The sequence below is a fragment of the Theileria orientalis genome, chromosome 1 (assembly GCF_000740895.1).
Source record: "Theileria orientalis strain Shintoku DNA, chromosome 1, complete genome".
NCBI lineage: Eukaryota > Apicomplexa > Aconoidasida > Piroplasmida > Theileriidae > Theileria > Theileria orientalis.
The window spans coordinates 2,196,766-2,223,681 of NC_025260.1; the positions used below are offsets into that span (position 1 = coordinate 2,196,766).

At 43.4% G+C, this 26,916-nt stretch overlaps 13 protein-coding genes across 13 annotated transcripts; 7 read left to right on the top strand and 6 right to left on the bottom strand.

The window, feature by feature from the left end:
• Position 1: 1 nt before the first annotated feature.
• TOT_010000927 (conserved hypothetical protein) lies at positions 2-845 on the bottom strand (the record flags this gene model as incomplete). The annotated part of the gene is made up of 5 exons (XM_009691478.1): positions 2-198; positions 228-313; positions 344-522; positions 554-658; positions 765-845. 5 exons carry the CDS (start codon positions 843-845, stop codon positions 2-4), a joined length of 648 nt encoding a protein of 215 aa, XP_009689773.1.
• A 426-nt stretch (positions 846-1,271) lies between these two features.
• TOT_010001329 (DNA-directed RNA polymerase precursor) lies at positions 1,272-5,405 on the bottom strand (the record flags this gene model as incomplete). Its single annotated transcript, XM_009691479.1, has 3 exons — positions 1,272-2,045; positions 2,310-3,033; positions 3,238-5,405. The coding sequence occupies 3 exons, from the start codon at positions 5,403-5,405 to the stop codon at positions 1,272-1,274; spliced, it is 3,666 nt and encodes a 1,221-aa protein (XP_009689774.1).
• A 159-nt stretch (positions 5,406-5,564) lies between these two features.
• On the top strand, positions 5,565-7,896 carry TOT_010000929 (conserved hypothetical protein; the record flags this gene model as incomplete). Its single annotated transcript, XM_009691480.1, has 10 exons — positions 5,565-5,878; positions 5,961-6,068; positions 6,100-6,245; positions 6,275-6,625; positions 6,655-6,839; positions 7,010-7,177; positions 7,248-7,333; positions 7,489-7,617; positions 7,726-7,795; positions 7,831-7,896. 10 exons carry the CDS (start codon positions 5,565-5,567, stop codon positions 7,894-7,896), a joined length of 1,623 nt encoding a protein of 540 aa, XP_009689775.1.
• Positions 7,897-8,087: 191 nt separating this feature from the next.
• Positions 8,088-8,770, bottom strand: TOT_010000930 (uncharacterized protein; the record flags this gene model as incomplete). The annotated part of the gene is made up of 4 exons (XM_009691481.1): positions 8,088-8,290; positions 8,329-8,469; positions 8,537-8,608; positions 8,710-8,770. The coding sequence occupies 4 exons, from the start codon at positions 8,768-8,770 to the stop codon at positions 8,088-8,090; spliced, it is 477 nt and encodes a 158-aa protein (XP_009689776.1).
• Positions 8,771-8,804: 34 nt separating this feature from the next.
• Positions 8,805-10,453, bottom strand: TOT_010001330 (replication factor C subunit; the record flags this gene model as incomplete). The annotated part of the gene is made up of 11 exons (XM_009691482.1): positions 8,805-8,881; positions 8,921-9,017; positions 9,049-9,111; positions 9,141-9,200; positions 9,259-9,315; positions 9,417-9,479; positions 9,515-9,773; positions 9,885-9,966; positions 10,025-10,080; positions 10,190-10,269; positions 10,337-10,453. The coding sequence occupies 11 exons, from the start codon at positions 10,451-10,453 to the stop codon at positions 8,805-8,807; spliced, it is 1,011 nt and encodes a 336-aa protein (XP_009689777.1).
• Positions 10,454-10,636: 183 nt separating this feature from the next.
• On the top strand, positions 10,637-11,089 carry TOT_010000932 (conserved hypothetical protein; the record flags this gene model as incomplete). Its single annotated transcript, XM_009691483.1, has 4 exons — positions 10,637-10,759; positions 10,793-10,841; positions 10,938-10,994; positions 11,025-11,089. 4 exons carry the CDS (start codon positions 10,637-10,639, stop codon positions 11,087-11,089), a joined length of 294 nt encoding a protein of 97 aa, XP_009689778.1.
• Positions 11,090-11,255: 166 nt separating this feature from the next.
• Positions 11,256-11,661, bottom strand: TOT_010000933 (ribosomal protein S26e; the record flags this gene model as incomplete). Its single annotated transcript, XM_009691484.1, has 2 exons — positions 11,256-11,419; positions 11,481-11,661. The coding sequence occupies 2 exons, from the start codon at positions 11,659-11,661 to the stop codon at positions 11,256-11,258; spliced, it is 345 nt and encodes a 114-aa protein (XP_009689779.1).
• A 465-nt stretch (positions 11,662-12,126) lies between these two features.
• TOT_010000934 (conserved hypothetical protein) lies at positions 12,127-12,894 on the top strand (the record flags this gene model as incomplete). Its single annotated transcript, XM_009691485.1, has 4 exons — positions 12,127-12,187; positions 12,249-12,344; positions 12,436-12,511; positions 12,648-12,894. 4 exons carry the CDS (start codon positions 12,127-12,129, stop codon positions 12,892-12,894), a joined length of 480 nt encoding a protein of 159 aa, XP_009689780.1.
• Positions 12,895-13,303: 409 nt separating this feature from the next.
• Positions 13,304-16,753, top strand: TOT_010000935 (conserved hypothetical protein; the record flags this gene model as incomplete). The annotated part of the gene is made up of 3 exons (XM_009691486.1): positions 13,304-15,397; positions 15,857-16,228; positions 16,493-16,753. The coding sequence occupies 3 exons, from the start codon at positions 13,304-13,306 to the stop codon at positions 16,751-16,753; spliced, it is 2,727 nt and encodes a 908-aa protein (XP_009689781.1).
• Positions 16,754-16,983: 230 nt separating this feature from the next.
• TOT_010000936 (calmodulin-domain protein kinase) lies at positions 16,984-19,071 on the bottom strand (the record flags this gene model as incomplete). The annotated part of the gene is made up of 7 exons (XM_009691487.1): positions 16,984-17,109; positions 17,267-17,385; positions 17,522-17,630; positions 17,667-18,100; positions 18,163-18,257; positions 18,324-18,852; positions 18,954-19,071. The coding sequence occupies 7 exons, from the start codon at positions 19,069-19,071 to the stop codon at positions 16,984-16,986; spliced, it is 1,530 nt and encodes a 509-aa protein (XP_009689782.1).
• A 293-nt stretch (positions 19,072-19,364) lies between these two features.
• Positions 19,365-20,715, top strand: TOT_010000937 (thrombospondin, type I repeat containing protein; the record flags this gene model as incomplete). The annotated part of the gene is made up of 4 exons (XM_009691488.1): positions 19,365-19,957; positions 20,002-20,344; positions 20,376-20,556; positions 20,588-20,715. The coding sequence occupies 4 exons, from the start codon at positions 19,365-19,367 to the stop codon at positions 20,713-20,715; spliced, it is 1,245 nt and encodes a 414-aa protein (XP_009689783.1).
• A 31-nt stretch (positions 20,716-20,746) lies between these two features.
• Positions 20,747-22,616, top strand: TOT_010000938 (uncharacterized protein; the record flags this gene model as incomplete). The annotated part of the gene is made up of 10 exons (XM_009691489.1): positions 20,747-20,889; positions 20,920-21,034; positions 21,185-21,351; positions 21,389-21,520; positions 21,555-21,661; positions 21,704-21,767; positions 21,811-21,919; positions 22,060-22,179; positions 22,293-22,349; positions 22,380-22,616. 10 exons carry the CDS (start codon positions 20,747-20,749, stop codon positions 22,614-22,616), a joined length of 1,251 nt encoding a protein of 416 aa, XP_009689784.1.
• Positions 22,617-23,481: 865 nt separating this feature from the next.
• Positions 23,482-26,715, top strand: TOT_010000939 (uncharacterized protein; the record flags this gene model as incomplete). The annotated part of the gene is made up of 1 exon (XM_009691490.1): positions 23,482-26,715. One exon carries the CDS (start codon positions 23,482-23,484, stop codon positions 26,713-26,715), a length of 3,234 nt encoding a protein of 1,077 aa, XP_009689785.1.
• Between the last annotated feature and the right edge of the window lie 201 nt (positions 26,716-26,916).

The window sequence follows — 26,916 nt, forward strand, 5'->3', positions numbered from 1 at the left end:
GTTACTCGATATCGCACTCGTCGCCGTCAGTGCTCAACAGGTTGGTGGTCTCGGAGATGCTGCAAATTGAAATTAAAGTGCACAAGTACGTGGTGAGGTGGTAGTTCTCGTTCAAGTATCTGTCCACCGAGTCGAGTTTCCAGAAGATGGGCGCGCCGCCCAGAAGGATTCCGCAGAGGAGGCCGACGGCAGCTCCACCTAGACACAAATGATTCGCCCTGACTCACTTAGTAGTCCGCCTATGTTCTCCGAAATGCTGGTTCCAATTGCGATTCCAGCTGGCACCCCGCCTAGGGACCCAGCGACGCCGCCCCTACTCAACAGTTACGGGAGGGCCTCTTACCTGAAGCCAGCTAGGGGGATCGACAGGAAGAGCGTCATGAGGGAGGCTGAGAGCATGAAAACCCTGGCGAGGTGGTAGCCCAGTGAAAAGGAGAGCGCCAAGCCCACAACTGCGCCCGTCGCTCCAAAGGCCATCATTATCATGCCACCTCCCTTTCGGAACTGATTGCTCCTGAAGCCCTAAGGAAACGCGTGCACACCCTCAAAATACCTCATCGTACAAGGTGGCAGTCAGGTATAGCATGATTCCTGATATAATGAACTGGGCCAAACCGATTGAAATGGCGAACACGACCATGGGCCAGCAGTGCAGATCCTTAAAACAAAAGTTTTCTATCTAAAAACAAGGATATTAGTAAAGCCCTTTTTGTGGAAAAATATTCAGCATTTAATCGGATGAATCCGATCTCTATTCAACTTACGATCTTCAGCGCAAACGTGTTCTCCTCGACCACCTTCTTGTTGAACCATCTCATTTTTTTACGATGAGCGTTCGCCCTCATCTTGGTAGTTCGCGTATATAAATTTGCACTTTCACTGATACTAAATGACTGCCGTTACATGGTTACATTAATTGATGCCTTCACAGGCATAAAGCCCTGGCTAGCCGTTAAAATTTTTTATTCATTTTATATTTTATTAGACTCACTGAGCCAACAAAATATTTTTGAAAATACACACCAGTGAGCCTTGTGATCAAATTTGAGTCCTTTGCATTCTCCACAACTATTCGTTTAAAGAGCAACTGACATAAATTTACGAGTAAATCATATATATACACAGTACTGTATACCTAAACGCGCACGAGTACGCTATGTGTGACGGCGTAATAGCGTGTAACACGTTGACACATGTAACTGCGAAAACCTACGAGACCACATTATTTGAAACAAAGGCGAGGGGTTGAGCAAACCCACGTCATGGGCCCTCTAGTGAAAGAAGTAGCGGCTGCCCAGAACGAGGTTAAGGTCAAGGGAGCCCTTGGAAGGGGGCGGCCTGAAGGGCACCTGGAGCCTGCTCACCACCGACTTGTGGAGGTCCTCCAGAATGGGCCGGCTGTGCATGGCCACAAACTCCTCCCTGATGCACCGGTGCATCAGGTCCACGTGGTCCGGGTGCACCCAGAAGTTGTCGTGGACGGCCGCGAAGCTCTGCGTGTGCGCAAACATCCTGCGGGCGGTGAGCATGAGGTGCGCCGCGTCGAGCGAGTGGATGAAGTTCGGCGGGAACGCCAGCTTCTGCCTCCTCTTGTCGACCCCGGGCACGTACCTTGCCACGTTGATCGCCTGCAGGGGCGTCTTCACGGTCTTGGTCACGGAGAGGCAGTAGGGCTGCTCACAGGGGAGCCCGACGGGGCTGATCCAGGTCACGGGGACGTTGTGCTGGTTGTGCAGCAGGCTGATCTCGTCGAGCCAGTTCTTTATGCCCATGGCTCTGCTGAAAACCGAGGTGATGCTCGTCAGGATCTTCGTCGCCAGGTACGTGGCCAGGCCACGCAACTCGGCTTCCGGCAGCTGCGCCACCTTCTTCACGTCCTTCAACTTAGCCTCCACCTGGTCGATCGCCCCGACCCTTGTCACTCCATAGCATATCGTCATCACAGTCTGCTTAACGACCTTCCTCGACAGCAGGTTATTGTTGATGCACAGCTCTGCGTGCCTTCTGTTTGATTCCAAGGTGGCCTTGCCGTCCGTTTTCCGTTTCTTCTTCTTGCCACCGCCACCTCCACCGGCACTTACCGTTGAGGCACCATCTTGGTCCTTAGTTAGTGGTAGACTGCCATTTTCATGAGTAATTTTGGTTATGGCAGCAGTTACACCAGCGGCCAAGGTGGCATCACCATTGATACCAGTAGTATTCACACCAGCAACAGCAACGCCAACACCAGTACCATCATTAACAGTACTATTAGTACCATCAGTACCATTTACACCAGTGATACTGGTATTACTAGCAGCTGTAGCTACACCAGCATGGCCAGTATCGGTACCCGGATCACCAGCAGCAGAGTTCAGGTCCTGGTACACCTTCTTTATCACCACCTGCAGAATGTGCGAGTAGAGGTCCTGGGGCTCAGCCGCGTCAACCATGTTGACGTACCGCGCGCCCTCCTCGTCGAGGCCGAGTGCTGCGTAGTGCTGCAGCCCGTTGCACGTGCCGTCCTGCTGAATCGGAATGTTCGTCCTGTAGTTGGCAGGGTCCCCCGACTCCACGGCCCGCACGAGCTCCAGGGAGGCTGCGAAGAACTGGAACGGCTTGTCGGCCTTCGCCCAGAAGTTCTGGTTGAAGTCGCCCCAGGGGTTCCTCGTCAGGTCAGCTATTATCGCGTAGTGCTCGTCGACCCAGCGTATCCTCTCCTCGAAGCTCTTCTTGTCGTTGCCGAACATGTTGCTTACGTGTATCTTGAGCCAGAAGAGGCCGCGCTCCCCCATCCTTCTCCTCTCGGAGAAGAGGAGCAGGCTTCTGCACAGGTCGTCGTTCATGTGGTTCAGGTACGGCGAGAGCGGATACATCCTTCCCCTGAAGTCGATGTTCAGGGGCACGTAGAGCTTCTTCTCGTTTACGAAGCTGTCTGCGATTTTAATTCTCCGCAGGAACAGCGACAGTTCACTCAGTTGATCGCTGTTCAGCTTGGTGTCAGCGCCGCCACTGACGCCATTATTCCCACTAATGCCATTATTCCCAGTGATGCTGTTGCCACCACTAGTGCTATAAGTGCCGTTACCAACAGTGCCACTGGTGCCTCTAATATTACTGTCAATACTACGACTATAGTTACTGCTGGTAGTACTACAACTATAGTTACTGCTGGTAGTACTGGTACTGCGACTACCACCATTACCTCCCACCTCATCTATGCTGGTCTCATTTTCTCCTATTCTATTCGGGTTGTACGGCACAAACTGTTTCATTGGTATGGAATTCGGGTCGTTGTTGATGGCCTTTATTATCTGCAGCATGTCTCTGTTGATCACCCATGGCACTTGCGAGAACCTGTTCACTATGTCGAAGACGCCCTCCAGGTCGTACACCTTGACCTCGTTCAGCTTACTTCCGCGTATGAAGTTGTGCTTAAGGAGCAGTGACCCGCCTGTTGTGGCGTTGATCCACTTCTTCGGCCGACACACCATCGGCAGCGCTGCTAGCGACAGCAGACTCTTCGCCACGAAGTCCCTCAGCTGCAGCATGCAGCTTTCTCTCATCTCGAGGACTCCGAAGGTCTTGATCCCCTGCCTCAGGAGCACGTGCCTGAATGCCTCCACCTCCACCAGCGACTCGTTGAACCTGCTCTTCTTGATCACGCTCAGGAACCTCATCACCAGGTCCAACTTGCTGTCTCTCATGCTTATCTTTCCTCCTGTGACTGACAACTTGTCCTCGAGAACAGGCCCTTTAAAAGCATGAAGCTCATCCTTTCCGTCACTCACTACCAGTGCATCTTCTGCCGATTGGGCAACTGTAGCTGATCTCTTGTTAGCACTTACTGATGATTCGCCGGTTCTTTTAGCACCGCCACTGTGCAATGATTGACTATAGTAGTAGGAGTAGTTTGAGAGGTACTGCTTCATTGCCGTCTGCAGGTCCAACTCAATTTTACACGACCTTATTAACGCGTTCAACAGGTATCCTCCCACCGCTGCTGACTGTGAGCTGTTCCAGCTCTTTTTCGTCGTGTCCACGTCGAGGTGCTTCATCACTGCATTCAAGTTTGACTTCACCGTCACCTTGTTGTCCTTGTCCTTATCAGCGACTTTGGCGCTCCTTATTTCTATATAGTTTTCTTCAGAATCCCTGGCAACACCGTTTGTATCGCAGTCGTTTTCGTTACTGTTTCTGTTTTCGGCAGTTCTCAACTCCCTTCTTTCTTCACCTTCCACTTTTACGCCGCTACTCACGTTGTACATCTTCCCTATCTCATCGCCCAGTTTTATCGCCAGGTGCGATATCAGCACCTGGTTGCTCGTCGTCTGCTGTATTCTCTTCTTGAAGAGCCCTCCCTTGTTCCCCTTCGAGTCGAAGGTATACGTCGGGAAGCACATCGACTGCAACACTACCTTCACTGTCGTTGTTGCCAACTGCTCCTCGTCAAGGTCCAGCGGTATCACGAAGTTTCCTCCTCTGTCTCTGTCCCTCTTTATAAAACTTGATATATCCTCTATCCACTGTGAGCACGTGCTCGATAGCGACGACAGCTCCGAGGGGTGCTTAAAGTCCAACAGACTCGACGCTTCCACCTTTGCGCTCTCCAGCGCTTCGCTGAAACTCAGCTTTTCTATCAACTCCTGCCTTTTATAGTTAAGCGTCTCACTATACCCTGCTTTACCCTCATCTTCCCCGTTCGCACTCTCAAACTCGTTTACATCAGACCTGGTCTGCTGCGTTGCCAAAAGAGGCAGCTCATTATCTTTGTACAGCTTCTTCTTCTGCTTCCTGATAAACTGTGTTGAAAAGAGACTTGACAGGGTTTTCACACTTTTCACATGGCTCTTCAAATCCTCCACTGATACGTCGCCAAGGAGCAGCCCGTGGATCGATGCGAACTTTTCAGCCTCCCTGAATATTTGAACCACCGACTCGTCAACGTCCTTTATATACGAGTGCCTGTTCGTCCTAAGCCACATTGAAATTTCCTCGGCGCTTTTCAGCACCACCGATCTGACATTTTCCAGATGTGCTTCAGGTTCCAGAGTCAGGGCTGCCTGTTTATCAATCCTAATATCAAGGAGCTGACTTCCATACTTGTCAATCAATGAAGAATCCGGCGAAGTAATATCTGAACCACCAGGAAAGTAGGTGTTCGTTATTCCAGGAGCGTCTTGGTTAACAGAATCCAAAGTTTTATTACATATTCGTGAAGTGTATATATTTCTTTTGAAAAAATTCTTGTGAATTAAAAGTGAATTGCATTTTTGGCATAAATTTCTACCAATATCAAAGTGAGTGTTGTTGCTTAAAGTAGTTTGTGGGTTTATATTCGAGTGATTTGAAACAAACACATGTTTATTGTTGCGATATAGCAAGCTGTCCAGAGTGTTTATGTTTAAAACTCTGGTCCTCACCATTTTGAGTCCATATTAAATATTAACATTTATAATACATTTTATGATTAAAAGGAACATATTGGTGTGCGTTTTCATGTAATTTATCTGTTTTTTAACACCCCATAGTTAACCAAATAAATGTGTGAAAATTTATCAGTCGTTTACCAAGTTCGTTACTAGATGACTTTGAATAAGGTTATTTTAAGATATAGTTACAGCAAATATTCACATATTTGCCCCAAGGATATATCGAAACTTAACAGAAGATCTTTCAGTAGTTTTGTAAAATGTTCAAGTGCTCCTTCTTCAGCCATAACACCTTTTAACAAACAAAGCGTGAATGAAAAATACTCTAATAATATAATCGTTAGATTTTACGGTAACGTTGGGAAGGATTGGCTTCCGAAACGCAACCAGTACACAAAATATCGTATAACAAAGCCATGGACTTCAGACAGTGTATATGACGACATCTTCCTTTCGGAACCTTCCAAGTAGGACTGGAGATGTGGACACATAGGAGTAGATATTTAATTCGTGTTTTCTTTCTCGTCGTAATCTAAAAAACGTGTTTAGGGATGATTTTTATCCTTTCACAAAGGAGATGCCAGTGTTTTTAAAATTCCTGAACCTGTTGACAACTGCACAGAATAGGAAGGAGGTGTTCGTGAATTTCGTTAGAAGGTAGGGGTGTCGACTTAATGGGATTTGCCAGGTGCGAAAACGGACTGGTGGTGGAGAAGGACGTGTACATAACCAAGGAGGAGCTGCTGGACTGTATGTGGGCGAACGGGTACTCGGAATCGGAGCTGAACGCATTCAGGTTCGCGTTCCCGAACGACTACAAGTTCCACTACCCAGGTATGTGAGAGTAGGACACTATTGCGTAGAGCTGGCGGTGTTGTTTGAGCTGGAGGAGGAGGACTGCTATAAGTACTGCCTGAAGGAGAGAGCGAGTAACCCGGAGCAGCTGGTGGAGCTGAAGCTGAAGAAGCCGTCGAACCTAGTGTCGAGCTACGGACTGGTGTTCCTAGGCTGCTGGTTCGCACTGTCAAACGCAGTGCTGGGAAACGCATGGTTCTTCGCAAAAACACTGCCCTTCGGAGCAGTGTTCTACCTGCTGGCCTCGTACTTCCAGAAGTGGCTGAAGGAGTACTTCTGGAAGGAGGAAAACGCACTCATCGAGAAGCTGAGGCAGGAGAAGGACTACTGCGAAGAGGCAATCTACGCGCAGCTGAGAAGTAAGTGGAAGGAGAATGACTCGTTTCAGACTACCTGGAGGACTCGAAGTGCGCGGAGTACGTGGAAGGGTTCAAGTCGGAAGTGACGAAGAAGATGGAGGAGTATAAGAGAGCACTGCTGCTGAAGATGAAGAGCGAAGCGACCAACCTGATGAAGGAAAGACTAAACAGCATGGCACTGCAGGAGTCGGCAATATCAAGTTCACTGGAGAAGGTAAGACCAGTAAAATACTATGTTATTTAGATTGTACCAATTAGATTATAATACATAAATGGTGGTACATATATTACATAAATGATGGTACATGAATGATAGTGTGCACATTTAAGATAATATACGAAAGATAGGACTAATAAGATATGTAAGTCTCATTAACTACGTAGACTATGGTGACTGAGTTGGTGAAGCTGTTTCTGGAAACGTTTAAAACGAGCTCGGAAATGAAGACGGAAGCGTTACTGTCATCAGTGAACGAGTTGAAGGGAGAATACAGTAAAAAGGACGATCCGCTGTTTAACTTCTTCAACACGAGTCTGGAGCAATTTCAATCAGTAAGTAGATAGATAAGAATGTGAAGAATTTATGCAAATATTCAAACAAAATTAACTAATTTAAATCTAGAACAAGAGTAACAACAGTTTCGTAAAGAGGTGCAACGACGTGTTTAAGCAGAAGGAGCAGGAGTTTCTGAACACATACACAGTGACGTAAGTTTATCAATTTGTACCATGATACTATGATTACCGTCGCTATTGATGCTAAAATTACAGCTGCTACTATTGCCATGGAGCTGTTATTACTGCCACTGCTGCTATTGTTACTAATGATAATACCACAACGCGCAGTAGTAATAAATGTTTAGCACTGACGAATATAAGGAAGTGTCCAAATTGGCGAAACTGTGTAAATCAAACAAGGGATTTAACGTAAATAAGTTGAAGGAGGAAGATAGGTCGAAGCTTGAGCAGTTATATCTCAGCTTGTCGCAAAAGTAAGAACACATTAGCACTAAAAGCCTTTTAAATTTACAGAAAAAGACCCTAAAATTAGATATTGAGCCTGCCAAATAGATACTTAGCTGTTTATTAACATTATTTAGAATGGGATACTATGTTCCAGTACTACCCTTGGTCGAAAGCCAATACAAGGACCCATTAGTGGACAAACAGGTACGTAGCCGGTTCTCATATAAGCATGTGTTTAGCTTACTGAGCAACTAAGCATGGTCAGAGAGTCACGTCTGCAGGAATTCCTACGACAATTTGCATAATGTTTTGGTAATTTACGGCTATATGATTAGAAAGCACATATGCAACTAAACTGGGTAAAATGGGTTAGAGGGACCACGTAGTTGATAAATTGAGATAATTAGCTAAAATAGAGTAATGTGTAAACAAAAGAGTCATGAATTAAGTCTATATTCGTACACGAGATTAAAAAATAAAGGTGGCACAAACAGTGCTAAGCAGCAGATGTAGGCTGCCGACTACGATTGCCCCTGATAATCCTCGATACAAGAGTGTGAACACAGAAAAAGGTGGCTATGTAGAGAATTAAAACGGAAAAGTTCTTGAAAGACTGCTCAAACTTGAACTTGTAACACCATAGAGTAGCTATTATAGCTATCCAGGCAGAAGTGCTCCATTTCCAAAGATCTCTACGCTCTAAAGGAAAATTAACGAATAAAATAAAGTAAACGTACGTGGAGTGGAAGCCGGAGGTGAATTTGGCTTTGTGATAAAAACGGTTAGAATAAGTTCGTCGTAGGAGCAACCAGGGAGATTTTTCAAGAGCTTCTCATCAGTTAATAATAAGCCACGATAAATAACCCGTATATTACATTCTGAAATAAAAAATTATAGGGAGAATGGAAATAATAACTGGAGAATAAACCGTAAATACAAACGTACCCTTAAACGTCTCGGATTCTAGCAACCTCTCTTTTACCAATTTAACCTTGGCAGATTCCGGAAAATCTAAGTCTAAAAAACAATGATTATAATGCAAAAGGGAGCGAATATGAAAAAAATATAAAGAAGAGGCTATACGGAATTTGCCGGTTAAGGCTAGGGCAAAAACCTACTTTGGACTTTGAACTCTCTGTCATAATGATTAATTAGCAGTTTAACATTGATCCTGGCCATAATATGAAAAAATGACGGAAATATATTAAAGTGGCTACAGTCGTGTACCCCCAGCAATCGTGTTTCTAATATGAAAACATGCTGACGCCAACTGGAAATATTGCGAGCCTCCTAAGCGTGTTACAGTAAATGAGGGGCCGAGGAGCGTACCTTGCAGCAGTGCATAGTCCCGGTGTGCCAGTTCCAGCGATATCTTAGACTTGTCGACGTCCCCGATTGCGTCGCTGTTGACCACATAGTCGCAAATCTAACTCGGACATTGCTCACTCTCGACCTACCTGCTGAAATATTGCCGATACGTCCCACCCCTCGTGTACAATGTCCCTACACATCGCCTCGACCTGAAGCAGCGTCAAACCGGTGAACATACATCTCCGTCCTTTTTCCTACACTCTTCGAAAATGCGTTCCACCAGACTCCTTGGGGGTTGCTAAACGATTATGTATGTCTGCTTAGGCAGAATGAACTCATATGCCATATTCACCTACCCCCGAGACACTATACACAGCATTCTCCGTTATTTCATTATACAGTGAGGCAGTAGACTAAAAATTAAGTTACAATTTGAGCTTTAACACGGGTAAATCATGTAAATACGGGTTGACTCTCACTCCACTTGTCTCCTGTATAGTTTACTCGGATTTACCTGTAGTATGGTTATTCCCTTTCTCATATCTCCTGAGGACACTTTAGTTAAAAATTCCAGCGCCTGCTCATAATTTTCCACAGTATAGAGGCCTTTACCTTCGTATCATACTTTATTCCCTCCTTGGAGCATATGTACTCGAGCCTTTTGACTTGCGAGCTCGTGTCGATTGGCTTAAAGTGGAACACTGAGCACCTCGAGTATATTGGTCCAATTATTTTATGCAAATAGTTGCAGATCAGGATGAAGCGTGATATTCCTGAGTAGTTCTCAATCACTCTTCTCAGAGCTGCCTGTGCGTCCGCTGTGATCATGTCCGCTTCATCGAGGATAATGATTTTGTAATTCGGCATAACTCTACACATCAATTGGCCACTTAGTGATTGAGAGTTAAGAAAATCTAACATAGCTAAATTGAGGCAACTCAGTAAATATTTAAACACACACTCTACATGTGCACTCATTTACCTGTTTGTTTCGGGATTTATTTTATTGTTTGATATATTTATCCTGGTATACGTCTTAATACGATCTCTAACGACATCGATTCCTAAAATTGTCTTAAATATCTTATCACAAATCAATTCCACCAATATTAGCTGTGAGACTACCTCTTTCATCTGAAGCGTTCAATTCTAAAACTCGTTCTCTCATCCCTTCCAACCTATCAAGTCAAATTAACCATTTTGTGTTAATAGACCATCCGTATTAATTAATAAGTAGCCTATTTAAAAGAAATGTTATTCTACATGAATCATTGCTGTAATTTGTACCCGTAAATCTGTCTTGCCATAGCCAGAGCTGCCGACGTTTTTCCAGTCCCAGGAGGCCCATGGAATATCATATGAGGCATCTGTAGTAAATATAAGTCAGAATAAAGATAATGTTTAAATTCAGGTGTTTCTATAAAGGGCGATTACATTGAAAGTCTCTATTATTTGCTCCATTATGGACACTGCCTGTGTTTGAAATATAACATCCGACAGTTTTTTTGGACGGTACTTCTCGACCCATGGAACATCCTTGGTGATTCCCATTTATATATTTAAAATTATGATTATAATCGGGGACGGATTGTCTTAAAAAGTGGTTAATGGTGTGGAATCCAATGTTGCAACCACACACACCACCGTTATTATGAATAAAGGAATCCTACTTGAATTGTTTGTAACATATACACTGTATCCTAAAATGTGTTTATATATTCATAACTTTTTAATATGTTTTATCACAAACTAAAATGTTTACTTTTTTTGAAGCTCTTTGCTAGCAAAGTTTATTGTGTCGAAAACTGCTCAAACCTTTCTCCGGAATCTCTACTGATTGGACACTACTGTTTATCTGTAAGCTTGTATCATAAATATTTCTTTTTGTAGACTTGCGATCATGTGTGTACTCAGCGAGTTTCTTTTCCTGGGACCATAAGTTTGTTCATTATCTACTCACTTTACTTCAGACCTGCCTCTCTTTGACCATCCTCTGGTGAAATCAGGTATTTTATTTGGAATTATCCCCGTTTAGACTGCGAAGGTGGCAGGGGGCGTCTAATTTGTATGTCGACGAATCTCACACCTCACGGTAACACTCAAGTCAAATGAGCGCACGTAGGGTACCCTCTCTGTGAAGTTCTCAACCTCGAGTACTGCAAATCTAACATGTGTGCCTGCTGGTAGTTCGTTTAATTCAACTTAACTTTCAGGTCATCCTGCATATCGCACCAGTGTCCTCCCAGCTTCACTCCCAGGGAGAACCAGGTCACTAACACAGGTACCAACAACACTTAATATAAATAACACGTACAGGGTGTTTGGAAAGTAACTTAAGAGTTTTATGCGTTTCTTAGTTATCCTTGTTTGGCAGGTTGAGCTTTACCTGCAAGGGCCTGTGATGAACAGGCGCCCTGACCTTGCGTCCTTCGGCTGAGCGGACCCTGACCACCCTCGAGTGAATAGCGCAAGAGACGCAGTAGCACTGCTTTATGTAGAGTTTTGGCACATTGAACACTGCAAAAATATTAGTAAATGTACTGTTATATGCACAATAAGGTACTTAAAATAAACTTACGTGAATATGCGCAAGCCTCCCTAATGTCCCTCTGGGCACTGGCGTCAACGATGTTTCTAACGTTAAACCTCTTGATGGACTTGTCCTTTGGCACTGAGCGGCCGCAGTTGCTGCATCTGACTGGGTTAACGTGGCCCCTTCCGTGTTTGGACCTTCCGGCGTTTCTCCTCTTGAAAGGCATTTTAATCTGAAAAATAATTTATCATTTTGTCGATAACATCAGGGGGAGGCTAAAATACCGTAGTAACAATGATTAAATTAATGACTACTGTCTACCTGTTAAGATTCTGATTGAATTAAAGTATTTAAAGTTCCTATAAACTTGGATTCCAAAATATATGTTTGAAAAATGCGAATTAAGAAATAATAACAAGAATCTGTAATTATTAAAGTGATTTTTGTATTGGGAATGTGGTCGTAAGAAGCATACTGCCCGACATTAATAAAAAGTTAAATAATCTGGATTCCACAGGTTATTTTGGAACTGTGTGACATAAATTATATATATATTTAGATGTCAAGTAAAATATTATCATTTATAATGTCAAATCTTAATTGTGTATTAAATGTAGCATTAAATATAATGTATGTATAATATAATATTATAAAGCAGATAATTGTAAAATAATAATGATTTTTGTAAATAATGAAGCCTTCTAGAGGTTTATTAAATAAAATTCATAATATTGGAGTAACAATACAACCAGGTTGGTTGACTTCTACTGTTCATTTTAAATACAAGTCAACAAATAAACGTATTTTGTTTAGAAATCAATGATTCGGATCCGAATTTTGAACAATCTGAGGATTTATATGGTTCTGATCTCGACGATTCGGACGACCAATATGTAAATGATAATTTCCGTAAGTTAATATTCCACCAGATCTGAAACATATTTAAATAAGTGATAAACAATGCTTGATTAAATATTCACTAATTTTTAATTATTTTTAGGGGAAGGCGACAAGTCAACAGACGCAGTTCTCTGTTGTGCCATGTGCTTCACACCAGTATCTTATCAATGCAAACTGTAAGTATGTGTGAAAAGTAAATAGAAAGTTTTTATATAAGTTAGATTTGTAAACTTTTTTAAGGGTTTAAATAAGTATTTACTTGTTAAAATCGCCATTCAGTGATATAGGCGTATTTTCACATAAAATATATAGGAAAAAGAATTCATTTGTGTCAAAATCGGTTGTAAATTTATTTGATGATGATGCAACAGATGATTCTTCCAAAATGGCTTCATCTGAAGATGTTATGGTTACACCTGATTCCAATAAACGAAGAATGAGAAAAAAATTAATAAATGAAAAGAGAACAGCTAAATGTGTAGAATGTAACAATATAGTGGCACATATCGATGAATCGAACAATTATATATTTAAAGATGTGATCGCAAGTAAACCATAGATGGTTCACTACAATTTACAGTACCACTGTATGATTTGAATAATTTAGTGAATAAATATTAGTTGTATTATATTGTATGATATTATTTTAGTAGATTGACGTAAATATATTAGTAAAAGGGTATTTGGATGCATGATTAATAGTTTTAATTAAATGTTTATGTAAACGATGTAAATGATTTTAAAGCTGATATAATTCTATAATAAAATAGCAATAACATAAAAAAAATTGAAATTTGAATATTTAAGATTTGATAATTCGGGTGAAAGTGATTTCATAACCTTAATGATGTTTAATTGAATGTGTAAGAATATATAGAAAACAAGAGAGTTGATTTTAAATTTAAGTTTTATAAAGAGAAGAAGAAAGTAAATTATGCCAATTGGATCTTTATGTAGCAGAAAAACCAATGTCGAAAGAGGAAGATGAGATAGACAGAGGGGTTCTGCAAATAATATACTCGGACCTGGAGCTACTGGAGCTGTCAATCAACGACCTGGCAATCGCATTGGGAGGGAAGCAGAGCCCAGCGGACAAGGAGTACTTCAAAAAGCTTAAGTCAGGAAGACTGGCAAACTGCTTTAACAGAGCAGTGAGGAATGAGAGGAACTACAGGTTCTACAAACAGTTCAAGGGGCTGGACCTGCAAGTGGATAGCTTCATAAGAATAGTGAAGCTGCACATCGACAGAGGAGAAGCGTTGCTGGATAAGTACGGGAGAAGCAGCCTGGCGACTAAGCTGTTTTGCCTCTGCTACGTGGACGTGGCGTTCGACCTGTACGACGGAGTGCTGAAGCAGCTCTCGACGTTTAGCCTGCACGACTGCGTGTACCTGTACAAGTTCTTCATCAAGCTGGACAACGCACTGCTCTCGTACAGAATCAAACACGTGTACATCAGAGACGAGATCTACGACCTTATCCTAAACTCGCTCTGGTTCGCACTGAAGGACGCATGGTGGCTGTACCTCGACACGAGCGAGTTAAGGAGCCTGCTCCCGTTCATAGCGCACATGAAGGTGGAAGGACAGTACCAGGCGACCATACACGACCTGAACCACGTGCTGCACAACATACACTTCGTGACGCTGATCTCGCAGGACATAACCTTCCAGTCGGAGACGCAGACGATAGTGGATTCGCCATTTAACGAGGACATGGAGTCACCGAGCGAGAGGTTTGGGGCAGAAAAGGGGATGTACGAAGACGTGAAGGAGGAGGACCTGAATATAAAGTATATGAGAAGCGTAAATGGGCCGGGAGGAGCAGAGGAGGATGAAGGGAATAACGGAGCCACGGAATTCGAGGACCACATATCGTTGGTCTCAGAAAAACAGAATCGCACTTCACAGAACGAAGAAGCGAAGGAAGGGGGAAACCCAGACTTGGCAGGAGCGCACGAGTTTGGAAGACACCTGAAGGACTTGGAGAGGACACTGGAGTCGCTGGAGCTGGTGGGAGATGTTAGCTGGTCACAAGTGGTGTACATATCATTGGTGGGATTCGTATACATAGTGCTCTTCGAGTCGTACCTAAACGTGGTGTACGAGAGCCTGAAGACGGAGATGGAGCCAAAGAAGTACGTGGAGTTCCTGGTGAGGAGGCTGCAGGACCTGACACAGGTGCACACGCTGATGGTGGATGTGGACGTTAACTACACAGCCTGGGCGCACGACAAGCTTGGCGCCCTCTCGGACGCGGAGCTGATGAAGTGCTTCAACACGTACTCGGACAGCCTCTTCGTCGAAGAGGGCTACAGAGAGAGTCAGCTGTTCAGCTACAGAGGAGATAGCATGAAGAGCGACGTGAAGTGGAAGCTGAGCAGCGGCAGCGGGGGTGTGACGATGTACCTGCTGGCGCCGGCACTGGAGAGGCTGCAGAGGATGCAGTACAACGCGGTCCTGAGAATGGCGTCGGAGTGCGCAGGGCCGGTGCTGAAGCTGATAGAAGAAATATACTTCGTGAGCGAGTCGAAATTGTACTATGACATACTGCACAACACGGACGAGTGCCTGATAGGACCGAAGGGGCCGCTGGCGCAAAGCTGCAGGGGGCTGACGCTGGCGTTTAAAAGGGCAGTGTTCGTTGAGACGTTCTTCATAATAGTGAAGAGGTACGCAGAAAAGGTGCGCGAGAGCGGGACTGACGTCTGCGAGGCAATATTCTTCGACTCGATGTCGATCTGGGACTCGGTGATAGACTACTTCGACTTCCCAGTTAACCCGGAAATGGCGGAGGAGGAGTGCGTGAAGCTGGTGGCAGGAGTCCTGGAGCAGATAAAGTTCACGCCGCAGTTGGACCTGAGGGACCTGGACGTGTACAAGAGGAGCTTCAGGAGAAATTTCTTCGCAGCACCAAAAGACGCACAATCAATGCTATCGCAATACGCCTACAACTGCCTATACCACGTGGGATTCATACGCGTGGGCGGGAGGGACAGTGCAAGTGAAGGAAGCGAGGGACCAGTCTGTGTTGGTAAGACTGACGTGGCCAGTGGCACATTTGTCAATGACACCAATGCAGGAAATCAGACCTTTAATTACACAGTGGCCAACACAGGATACAACTCCAATGGAGCCAATTACGGATCGTCGACGACGGCCGGAAACCCAAATGATGCAACAAACACGAGCACGACATTCGCAGCCAACACGGGAAACGCGTATCAAAGATCTAACGGTGCAGCATCGAGGGGGCACACGAGTCAGGTCAACTACGGGTCAAGCGTAAACGTTTCTGCTGGAGGTGGAAACGTAAATGGTTCCGTCACAGCCTCTACAACCCCGAATCCAAATGTAACAATAGGCGCATTAAGACTGCCGCTCGATGGCATTAACATTGGCCATGTAGGTGGATCAGGCTTTTCAGGTCAAGGTTACGGATCCACCTCGGGAATAATCTCAGATTCAAAGGCACCTTTTGCCATTCCCGGCCTTCTCACCCCTGGTAAATATGGGAGCGAGGAGTTTGGCCGCCACGACTACCTGGACAAGTACGCAGTGTGGCTGGACGGGTGTCGAAAGAAGAACATGCTCATTTTCGGCAACGTCATCCTGTTCTTCAGAGAGAACTCGCTGCTGCAGCCAGCCGGCTTCATAACCTTCAGCTCCATCTACTCGATACTGGCGCCGAACAGCCTGGCGCAGGTGCACCCGAGCATTCAGCTGCTGGAAAACAACAGCGAGAACGACAGCTTTAGCTGCGGCACGAGCAAATCCTCAGAGTCGTCCTCGAATTCTGCAACCAAAGGGCACTCGAGTCCAAAGAAGAACAGGACTTCGGGTGTCTCGATGAATAGGAACGCCGAACCCTTGAATAGCAGCAACTCGAGTCCAGTCTTTGAAGGAGTTAACGTGCCGGCCACAGCAGACTTGAGCCTTTGGAAGCACGGGAAAGGCCCCGCGAGTGGCAAGAACCGGGGCTTCTACTGCGCAAAAACAGAAACGTCCGAAAACACCGGTAGTCCATTCAGACTAAGGGTGGACAACAGGGTGCTGTACCTCAGGAACATCAGCAAGAGCAACATGGAAAAAATGCGCATCTTGAGGCCGTACCTCGGGGCTGAGAACCTGATGAGCAGGCTGCTGAGGGGAGCCAAGGCCACCTCCGTCACCAGGTACAGCTCCCTCAGCAGCAGGCTGAGCAGCATGTTCGAGCACATGTCGGTTTGGGGCTGGCAGATAAGGCTGGAGCTTTTCGACTCGTGCGTGCTGGACGACAGGGCCCTCTTCAACCTGGACATCGAGTTCACGAGCCCCGAGCACCGCAGGTACTGGGAGCAGCAGATCAGAGACAAGGGGAACGCAAAGGCGCAGTTTATTTCGTGGCCGTACCACTCGTTCTTCTTCGACTCAATATGATTTAAATTTACACACATTTAGTTATGCAGGTTTTATACACACACCTACGTACTCTAATACACGCCTTCTTACATAAAAGCTTAACAGACTTTAAACATACCGCTTAAGATACGTTTAACATAGCGGTTAACAGACGTTAAACATAGCATCCAATGGATGTGAATGCAGAATTTATGGCGTTAAATGTATCACTGAAGAGGCGTTAAAAATTAAAACAGTTAAAGGCGGTTCTAGAAGGCAGAAACCTGATTTAGCATGGAAACGAACTCATCAAAATCGATTTCACCGTCGTGGTTCACGTCCATGTCGTCTAGGAGCGTGGACCAGCTCTCAGGTAATTTACAGAGTCCAAAGATCTACGAAAGCGCATAGGTGAGTTCAAAAGACTACTACCACCACTAACAACCGTAATACTAACAACATTGCCACTACTATTGCTAACAATATCACTAGTGATACTAATAGTCTACTGCTAGCAGGTCTTACAAACATGAATTCCATCTCGCGACTTACTTCAGTTATCTCTTTCTTGCTTATTTTGCCTGAGCCATCTGCGTCAAATGTGGAGAATGCCAACTTCAGTCTCTCCTTGGAAAGTAATTTACACTTATCGATACAGCCAGTTATGAATTCTAAAATGCCATTGTCAATTGTTATTAGTGTTGTTGCAATACTAGTAGCTATATTATTGTCGATAATATTAGTGTTAATGGTACAATAATATTAATGGTAAAATAATACTAGTGGCGCAATAGTGTTGAAACTTACCACAGTAGTTTATGGTTCCGCTGTGATCTAGGTCACAGGCCTTAATTATATCATTGACTTCCTTTTTAATTTCCTCGTCAGTCATTTTGGAACACGAGTCACGCATATGCTACAAAATTGGTAATCATTAGAATAAATTGTGTACCTGCTTAACCTTTCTGTATCCGTGCAGCAACTCACTCCTGTCCAAGGAGCCGTCCCCGTTCGTGTCCAATTCCGAAAATAGTTTCGTCAGTTCGTTAATTTCATCGTTTGTGGTGAACTTGTTTGCCATTAAAAGCATCGCTGCCTGCCCCAACTTCTGCGTCTTCGTGAACGACCTGAGGTTTGTGAGTGCGAGTGACATGGATTCAGGCTCAAAGATGTTACTGGATTCCTTCGTTCGTTTAACGATCCACTGGTGGCGGAGCGCTTGGGCTGCCGAGATCCTCTTTTTCGGGTCGTACGTCAACATCATGTTTATCAGGTCCTTAGCGTCACTCGACACTTTTGACCACTCCTTCGAAGGGAACGTGTAGGAGCCTTCTACGACCTTTTGTATAATCTCGTTGTCCTGGCCTGCCGCGAAAGGCGGATATCCTAGAAGCCATTTAGCCGCAAAAATGCAACATTTTAACATCAACTTAATAAATGAAACTTACCGCACAGCAAAATGTAGAGTATGACGCCGCATGACCACACGTCGCACTTTTCATCGTAATTCTTCTTAATTACTTCCGGAGCGATATAATAGACCCTAAGAAACCGTTTTTAAGCTGAATCCGCGCACACAACGCCCATTTACTTATCTAGCATCACTTACGTTCCCAGTCGCTCCCTCAGCGTCTGATCGAATAATCTTGCCGATAGGCCGAAGTCGACTATCTTTATCCTCGAGTTTACTTCTTCCGTTTCCAATAGCAGATTTTCCGGCTTCAGGTCTCTGTGTACGATCCTGTTCTTGTGTAAATAGCAGACTCCTGACAGTATCTGTTTTATGATCGACGCTGAGCAGCTTTCCGTAAGCTTCTTCCTCTTAATTATTTGTTCGAACAACTCTCCTCCGTAGCACGCATCCATTACTATATAGTATGCCGTATCATCCTCGTACACGTCATGCAGCTTTGCAATGTTCGGGTGATCCAGCTCCTTCAGGTAGTTTACTTCCTTCAGCAAATCATTGGATAGTTTCCGATCTGACAGGTCCTGCTTCTTTATGACCTTAACTGCGTATTCTTTACTGGTTTCCTTCCTCGTACACAGGTACACATTTCCGTAGGCGCCGCTGCCAAGTTTTCTACAGGGTGTGTACAGGCTGTTGAAATCGGTCTTCTTATCGCCAATGTACATGCCTATAATAAGGTGTTAATAAAAACGGGTATTACGATTATAAAATGTCACACAATCGCGCATTTAGACTAACGGTATATTATCTAATTAGCTATTATCGTACTCGGTTTAAGCATAACGTCTGATTCAGTATGACGTGGCGGTTCCATGTCATCCGTGCTGAAGGATTCCACTTGTTTAAGAGTTCCGAGCGTTCTTGGCTTAGAAGAAGTGCATCCCATTTTTAAAAAATTTTAAAATCAAAAATTGTGTATCAATCGAGTATACTATAATAACTATGTACTGGAAGGCTTTATTGTCAAGTTAGGCAAATATTAAATCCTCAAATATTAAAAATACCAATGTAACTACCATTTATATGTATATAAATAAAAAATACTAGTGAATCATCTCAAATTTATATCCTATTGAAAACTTTATCCCTACAATAATTAACTAGTTACACATTTAAACAAAATAATCATAAATAATTGTAAAATAAACAAATTCGTAAATATTTCCCAATCTGTTCAAAATGGACGGTGATGTGTTGACGAATGAAGCTGAAAAACTGAAATTGCTGTCCACGTCCAGAGGGCTCAGGATTCCAAACATTGATGAAATAGGCGAGAATTTTAGCGTTAGGGACTACAATCTTGCATTGATCGATGTTGGAAATAAATTTGAAGCGGTTTATCCCATCATTCAGGACTTCCGCTCCAAAAAGTTCATGTACGAATTTTACACAAACTGGAATCCATTCTTATTTCAAAATGACCAGAGATGCAAGCCGTTCTTTGTTGAGGAGATAGAAGGATATGGGTTCGATTCGGATACGGGGAGCTGTAAATGCCCGGGTGTTTATTTACCCTGCACCTTAAATCAGTCTATAAACGACAAAGCCTCCTGGTCAAATTTTTTAGAGAATGCCTCTGGAAAAAAACAAACAAAAATCAGTCCCGAAAATCTGAAAATAGCCATTAGCAACCTTGAAGGAATAGACATAAATGGAAAGTTGCTGGAAAGGGAGGGAAATCTGACCAGCGATGACTCAAAGGATCTTGTTTGCAAATCCTCAGACGTAATCCTGTGTTCCGTTCAAGACATTGAATCCCAGACTACTGAGTGGTATGATTAAAAACAAAATAAAATACACATAATCATACATTTAGGTCTGACTGGACTGGGTGTAGCACCAAATGTGGACCCGGGATTCAGCAGAGGATGAAGATCCACTACGATGGTACAAAATACTCCTTAATCAAGGAATCCAAGCCTTGTGAGCTGGAGAAGTGCGCCTATTCTAGTGGAGATACACCGCCCAGATGTGCATTGAGAACCATTGAAGAGAACGATAAGTTTTCGGTGGTCAACAAATGTGAGTGCCCTCGAGTAGAAGATAAAATATGTACATCAGAAGAAGCCAGAAAATCCATACACCACTGGTTGCCTGGATTTAGACGTTTCTGTGAGTCCGAACTAAACGCCAATGAAGAGACTAACATCATACAAGAGGTAATGTGCCAGTAAACACACCGCACATTAGGATCTCGTTGACCACAAAAGGGATATAATGGGAAGCAACATCAAAATAGAGTTCTCAGACGGATTCTATGTCGACTGCTCAGAAAATTGGGGAATAAACGAAGTTGACTACCTACACATATACTGCAAGTCAGGATCACCCATACTATGCAAAAATATGGAAGAGTATCAACCAATAAAATGTAATTTGAGTAGAAAATAATAAATTTGTAGTCTCAGCATTGGAAAAGGAGAAAATCTTAGGAATACCTACATATTTAATAGTAATTGTGTGGGCAGTTCTCGTGTATGGAACATACAGAGTAATTAAAAAGTGTTTTGAGGGTAGAAAACAAAAATAATATTGTCAATCTGTATGATATATAATAGTAGATGCAAAGGGCAGTAGTTGCTCCAATCAAATCATCTCAAGTGGACGATATCGACATAGAGTTCCAAGATTCCATATACAATGCTACATATTACCTGCATAACCAGGAAATACACTCAATTTGGATAAGAGGAAGAATAACAGAGTAACTTTAAGAGAATTATATGGATTTTAGCGTAAATACAGTACACCAATTCTTTGATATCGATGACGGCTTCGGAAGAGTGTTAAGAATACAGTACTGTAAGGAATATGTGGACATACAATCAAATGACCCTGAAATTATAAAGGTTTGTCGACACGGAAGAGAATTTAAATTAACTTAGGTCGATAGTATAGTGTCAATCATATGTAGTATTACACATTTGATACTGGGAACGGAAGCGTTTTTAAATTTTAAGGCACGGTTCCTTCAATAAATAGAGTGTTTAGCTTTACAGAATTGCAAAAGTTGCGAAGACGGAAATAGATTACTGGCCGATAAAAGTAAGCGCAGGAGGATTAAAGTGTTATTAGGTGAAAGAGTGGCTAGTGCAATCGTGGAATCGGAGATGTCGTTTGAACCGCTAAATCAATCAACGTCATACGACGACACAGTGATGAAAAGGTATAAGCGAATAGATGTTATGTTGACGAAATTGCAGCTTCAACGTGTCGGTGGCATTCAAGGACAGGTTCTCAGCAACGAACGGAATGGATTGGGATAAGACGGGAGAGTACATGATTAACTCGTCGTACGACAAGACAGTGTACATCTACTCAGTGTCAAAATCAAGGTGAAAGAGGTGTTGGCAGAATAAAATGATGTAGTGTGACTAATTCCCTTCAAAGTAAAAAGCACGGAGTCGAACTGGTTAAATTTACGAACGACTCACCAAGACACATAATATGCTCCTCAGAAAGTGGATCGCCAAACGGTATGCACGACTATAACAAAAGTAAAATGAAAAATATAATAGTGGCAGTGAGACTGTGGGACATCGTGGAGAATCGCTACATTAAAAGCTTTTCACTCGACACACCGTAAGCGCTGAAAAAAGCTGACAAGTAAATTTAAATGGCATAGACTGATGAGAGGTGTTGGCATACTGTCGCATCCGAACAGGAATTTGATGTTAACGAACGCAGTGGATGGTACAGTATCAGTGTACTCAATAGATAGCACAACGCCACTGGTAAGGAATGTATTGAGAACTACACGCCATTGTATATACGCACGCAAGTGTATGTACGCACATTATAGTATACACAAACATAAACAAAGCATTATGGAATTGTAGATATAAATATATACATATACACAACAATATTGTAGATGACGTTTCAATCACAAGGGGCGTCAGTCGGAGCATTTGACTTTGACGGGCTGGTAGTTGGAAGGTACGCAGGAACGAGCTCAAAAGTACTATCACTATACGACTTGAATAAACTCCAGGTATTAATATGGGTAAACAGAGGTGGTGATTAATGAATTGAATGTGCAGTTAATAAGATAGTTTACTGAGATTTAGATTGTAAATTTGATTAAACGACAATGATGTCATGTAGTCGCCGTTTAAAACGTTCGAACTCACACACGTGTTGAAGAAGACGGAGGACGTGAACGTTAGTTTTGGAAAAAATTAGAGGCTTTAGAGCATCACGTTCAGCCCGAACGGAAGATACATAATACTCGGGACGAATTACTGCAGACTCATATGCATCAACTCAGTTAACGGGTCGGCAATATTCGCCTGCTGCTACGGAGAGATACCGGCGTCGAAGTCGAAGGAGTCGGAACTGTGCTTCCCAGCAATATCGCCAGACGGAAAGTACCTGCTCTCAGGTAAGTCGAGGGGATTGGTGACAGATGTGCGCAGGTTGCCTGGATAATTCACTAAAAATATGGAACTTCAAGGGGCAGCTGGTGAGTGTCCTTAGAGGACACGAAGGTAACTTGTATGTTAAAATAGGATAATTTAGGGCCACCGGCGTTCGTAGCATTTAATCCGAGAAAGGCAATCATATCCTCAGCGTGTGTAAACATAGCATGGTGGCATCCAACACAGACGGCGTGAAGCAAGGTAACAGTGTACGATTGTAATGTTATGAAACAAGTATACAAGTCTATATGTGTATGTGAATATGTGAAGAGCAAACACGATTAAGAGTAAATGTTAGCGATATTAGTTTAAAAGGTCATATTGGACAAATAGATTGATAAAGTAGAAACGTAGGAATGTGCACATGATTTTTAAAATTTGAGAAATTTATTGTCATTTTGTAAATACAATGATAATTAATATAAACATGTCACTTTAAAAACAATAATATTATACGTGGAAGGTTAGGAAAATTAAATCAATTCAAGACATCAAAATGTGAGGTCTGGAGTTATTCAATTAATCGACAACAGGGTTGTTTTCATTTAATTTAAAATCGGGAATAGTATTAAAACAATAATTTAATTATTATGGTGATTAAATTTACTTACACATCGGAGACATAATTGTCATTCTCGAATGTAGCTGCTCATCAGTGTGTAACGTGGTGCATCAATTGATGCCTAGGCCAATAGACAACAAAAAATTGGGAACACAAACGTTACTATATTAGCTTCGTTTATGCACCAAGGTGCCCAAATATTGTCTACGGTAGACAGTGATCGCCAGTGTGCAACAATAGCTTCCCCATACCTCAATATATAAGTAGACAGTAGACGTTTATTTATGTTTATATATTGTTAGCCATATAGAAAATGAGGCTAATTTCCTACGTTTTGTTTTTGTTTTGCTCTTTCGGGGCAAAATTTGTCAAAGCAGCTCCCACATTGGATTTAGACACATACGATCCAGAGGAATTCACTCTCACATTACAACGACAGTCCGATTATAGCATAGAGCAATTTACACCTAAGTCTAACGATCAGATTACAAGAGTTACCTCTTCGGGATTTGAACTTTATGGAGGTGATGGTTCAGATACTGTGTCAACCGTCAATGTCTACTCTGTTAGATCAGTTCCTCAAATGGTACAAATCAATTTGAATTCTGGCACTTCAACTCATTTCCAGAAGAAAGGCAATGAATATCAAGAAGTTGACGAGAACCAATTTTCTCAATTGAAGGGTAAATTGGACGATGGCTCTTTCACCGCAAATTTGAACTTCACACTCAATCTTGAATCTAAGTTTACACCCAGGAACTTGTTCACTAAAAAGGAGCATTTGGTTGATGGTGTGAACACCTTGGTATTCACCCCTGAATCACAACCACAAATTACATTGGTGAAGGAGGGACCCTTTACAGTGGCCACCGCTGGCACTAATGAGCATTTTACCAGGGTTACAGTAAGTCTTAACCGTCAAAGAATGTCTCTCGCATTAGTTGAGTCTTCTAACAACGGCACATCACACGCCTATTATTTTCATAAGACATCTTCATGGAAACAAGTTGACAAGGCTGAGTACGAAAGACTTTTGAATGCGTTACATCCAGTAGACGTTTATGAAAAGGTTACTCTTGACATCACTAGTCCAAACGATCAACATTTCCAACAAGAAAGGGACTACGATGGCGGCTTGACGGAGACTGTGTACAACCCAAAGGTTGGCTACGAAGTGAAAAAGGTTACATCTGGAAGCACTGAACTCTGGAGCTCAAACGAAAACAGATCTTCAAAGGTGGTTGTTTTCTCAACCAAAGATGGCGTTAAACTTGTAAAAGTTGAACTAAAAAATCCCGAAGGAAATGCCACAAATGTCTTTTTGTTTGAAGATCAGGGAACATTCAGTGTTGTGAATGAAATGGAATTCAGTGATCGCGTACAGAAACTTAAGAATGAGCTGTCCAAACAAAGAGGACAACCAACAAGTTCAGGTACTCTTGATGTCGCCAGCCCCAACCTTTCCGAATTCCACGTTGTTAAAAGATTATTTAAGGGCGTTCACTACAAAGAGTTTTCCAGAATTGATGGTCACAGCATTCCCAAGGTTGAGTCCTCTGGTACAGTCGTGTTTGAATCCACATCAAATGTTGCAGTCACCCATGTAAACGTGTTCATGAAAAATGGAGTTCCATCAATGTATCAAGTTTCAGGAGTATTTGCAAATTACGACTCATTTAACAGTCTTTTGAAATTGGATCAGGGCACCCCTGTAGCAGTAGACAGCACTGAATTTAACGAGTTCATTAAAACTGCCACTCAACCACCAAATATGTTCACAAAACTCTCAGTCAATCTTGCAAGCCCTGAACAAGATAACGTAGCCGTTTACACTTCAAAAGTATACGGGCTCGACAACACGGTTGCACAGGCACACGATGGCTACTACTTCAATGAGGTCACCTTCGGTGAAAGACATGTGTGGAGCGCCGATGACCACTCAGGAGTTTCTGTCACTCAAGCAGTCGCATTCAGAAACAGGGCAGTAGCAGATGAGTTCAAACTTTTGGAACTAGAGGGCTTCAAGAATGGCACCTATGTAACTTTCTATTACGAGAAGCTTTTGGGCGGCTGGAATAGTATTGACCAAGCCACGTTCCAGAACAAGTTCCGCCTGTTGAAGTTCCCAGATATGGCAGTGCCTCCGTCTGAAAGACAAGTACGTAAACACGGACCAGACTTCGTACTCCCACCTGTAACACCAGAAGAGACAGGTGAACCGACGGTTACAGAGCCGCAAGAGGAACTACCCGGAGCTCCAACTGGTCCAGAAGAGGAAGTCGTTCCAACAGTTCCAGAGACACCAATGGCATTACCACCTGCACCAACGGAACCAGAAACTCAAGAGCCACCAACTGGTCCAGAAGAGGAAGTCGTTCCAACAGTTCCAGAGACACCAATGGCATTACCACCTGCACCAACGGAACCAGAAACTCAAGAGCCACCAACTGAAGTACCTGCATCAAAACAACTCGAGGTTGTTCATCTCGATACCGAACATCTGGATGAATCCAAGGTATCGATGATCGCAGGAACTGACCAAGGCTACTACTTCAAATCATACTCCCCAAAGGATGATGTTTACATCGGTAGCGTTAAAGGACCCAATGGATTCACGTTCGATGGCAGAGGAGGAAGACTCGTCACTTTGGCTAAGTTCTTCTGGGTGCACTCGAGACTCATTGGAGCAACCCTTTTCACCGTTTCCGTCAACAGACAGGGACCTTTGGAATACTACTACACGTATGATAACAACGAATGGAATTACAGCACGAGCATGACTAAACTAACCGAACGCATAGCCAACGAAACTGCATACACAGAAGATCAGAAGGCAGACCTGGTGAATTTGTACAACCAAACCCAGAAGTTGAATGAAACTCTTGAAAAACTCAAGCAAATGGAATTGAAGGCGGCAGAGAAGAGAAGGAAACAGGAAGAGAAGGAAAACAAGGTCGTCGTGCCCAAAAAACTCAGCCACAAGACGAGGCTGTACAACGAAATGGTGGATATGGACCAGGTCCCAGTACCAAAGACTCCCGAAGCAGTTGAGGAGACTGAGGAGGAGCTTGAAAAGAGAAGGCAGTCCTACGCCGGCGGAGACAAGATCCTCGTCGAGTCCGAGTTGCTATACTTCGAACTATCTAACCCCAAAACTAACAACTACGTTCACACCAAGGACTACACCTGCATGGGTCTCCCCTCGGTTGACGTAACGCCGTTCGCAGGAAGATTCGTACACGTAGTATCATTGCACGGAAAGAGGATCTGGGTGAGCTCCAACAACAAAAGAGCCACAAACTTGCAGCTGTTCTACGCTGACGAGCAAATCGTAGGGGCGCTTCTCAAGGTCACGTCGGTGGTGAGAGGCACGACGATCACCGGAGAGGAGTTCGATTACCTCTTCGTCAAGGACGGGGAGCTCCAGAAGGTCACCGTCAACGACTTCATGAACCTGGCCAACACCAGATTCCAGTCGGCAGCGCTCGTAAGCATTTCCAAATTACCCCAAGGACCTCAAGCGTCCCAAATACCCCAACCAGCCTAAACAATCGGATTCAACATCAACAGTGTATTATAGTGTACAGTATGACGTGTAAGTGAAGACTCAGGAATGGATCATTCTAAAATGTAAAATAACCCACACAAACAAAAAAATTCAGCTTAATATAATAAACATCAAAGTACATTGTATTTACACGGTTAAATACATAGTGAATAAATTTGGTTGGGGTGTAAAACAATTTTG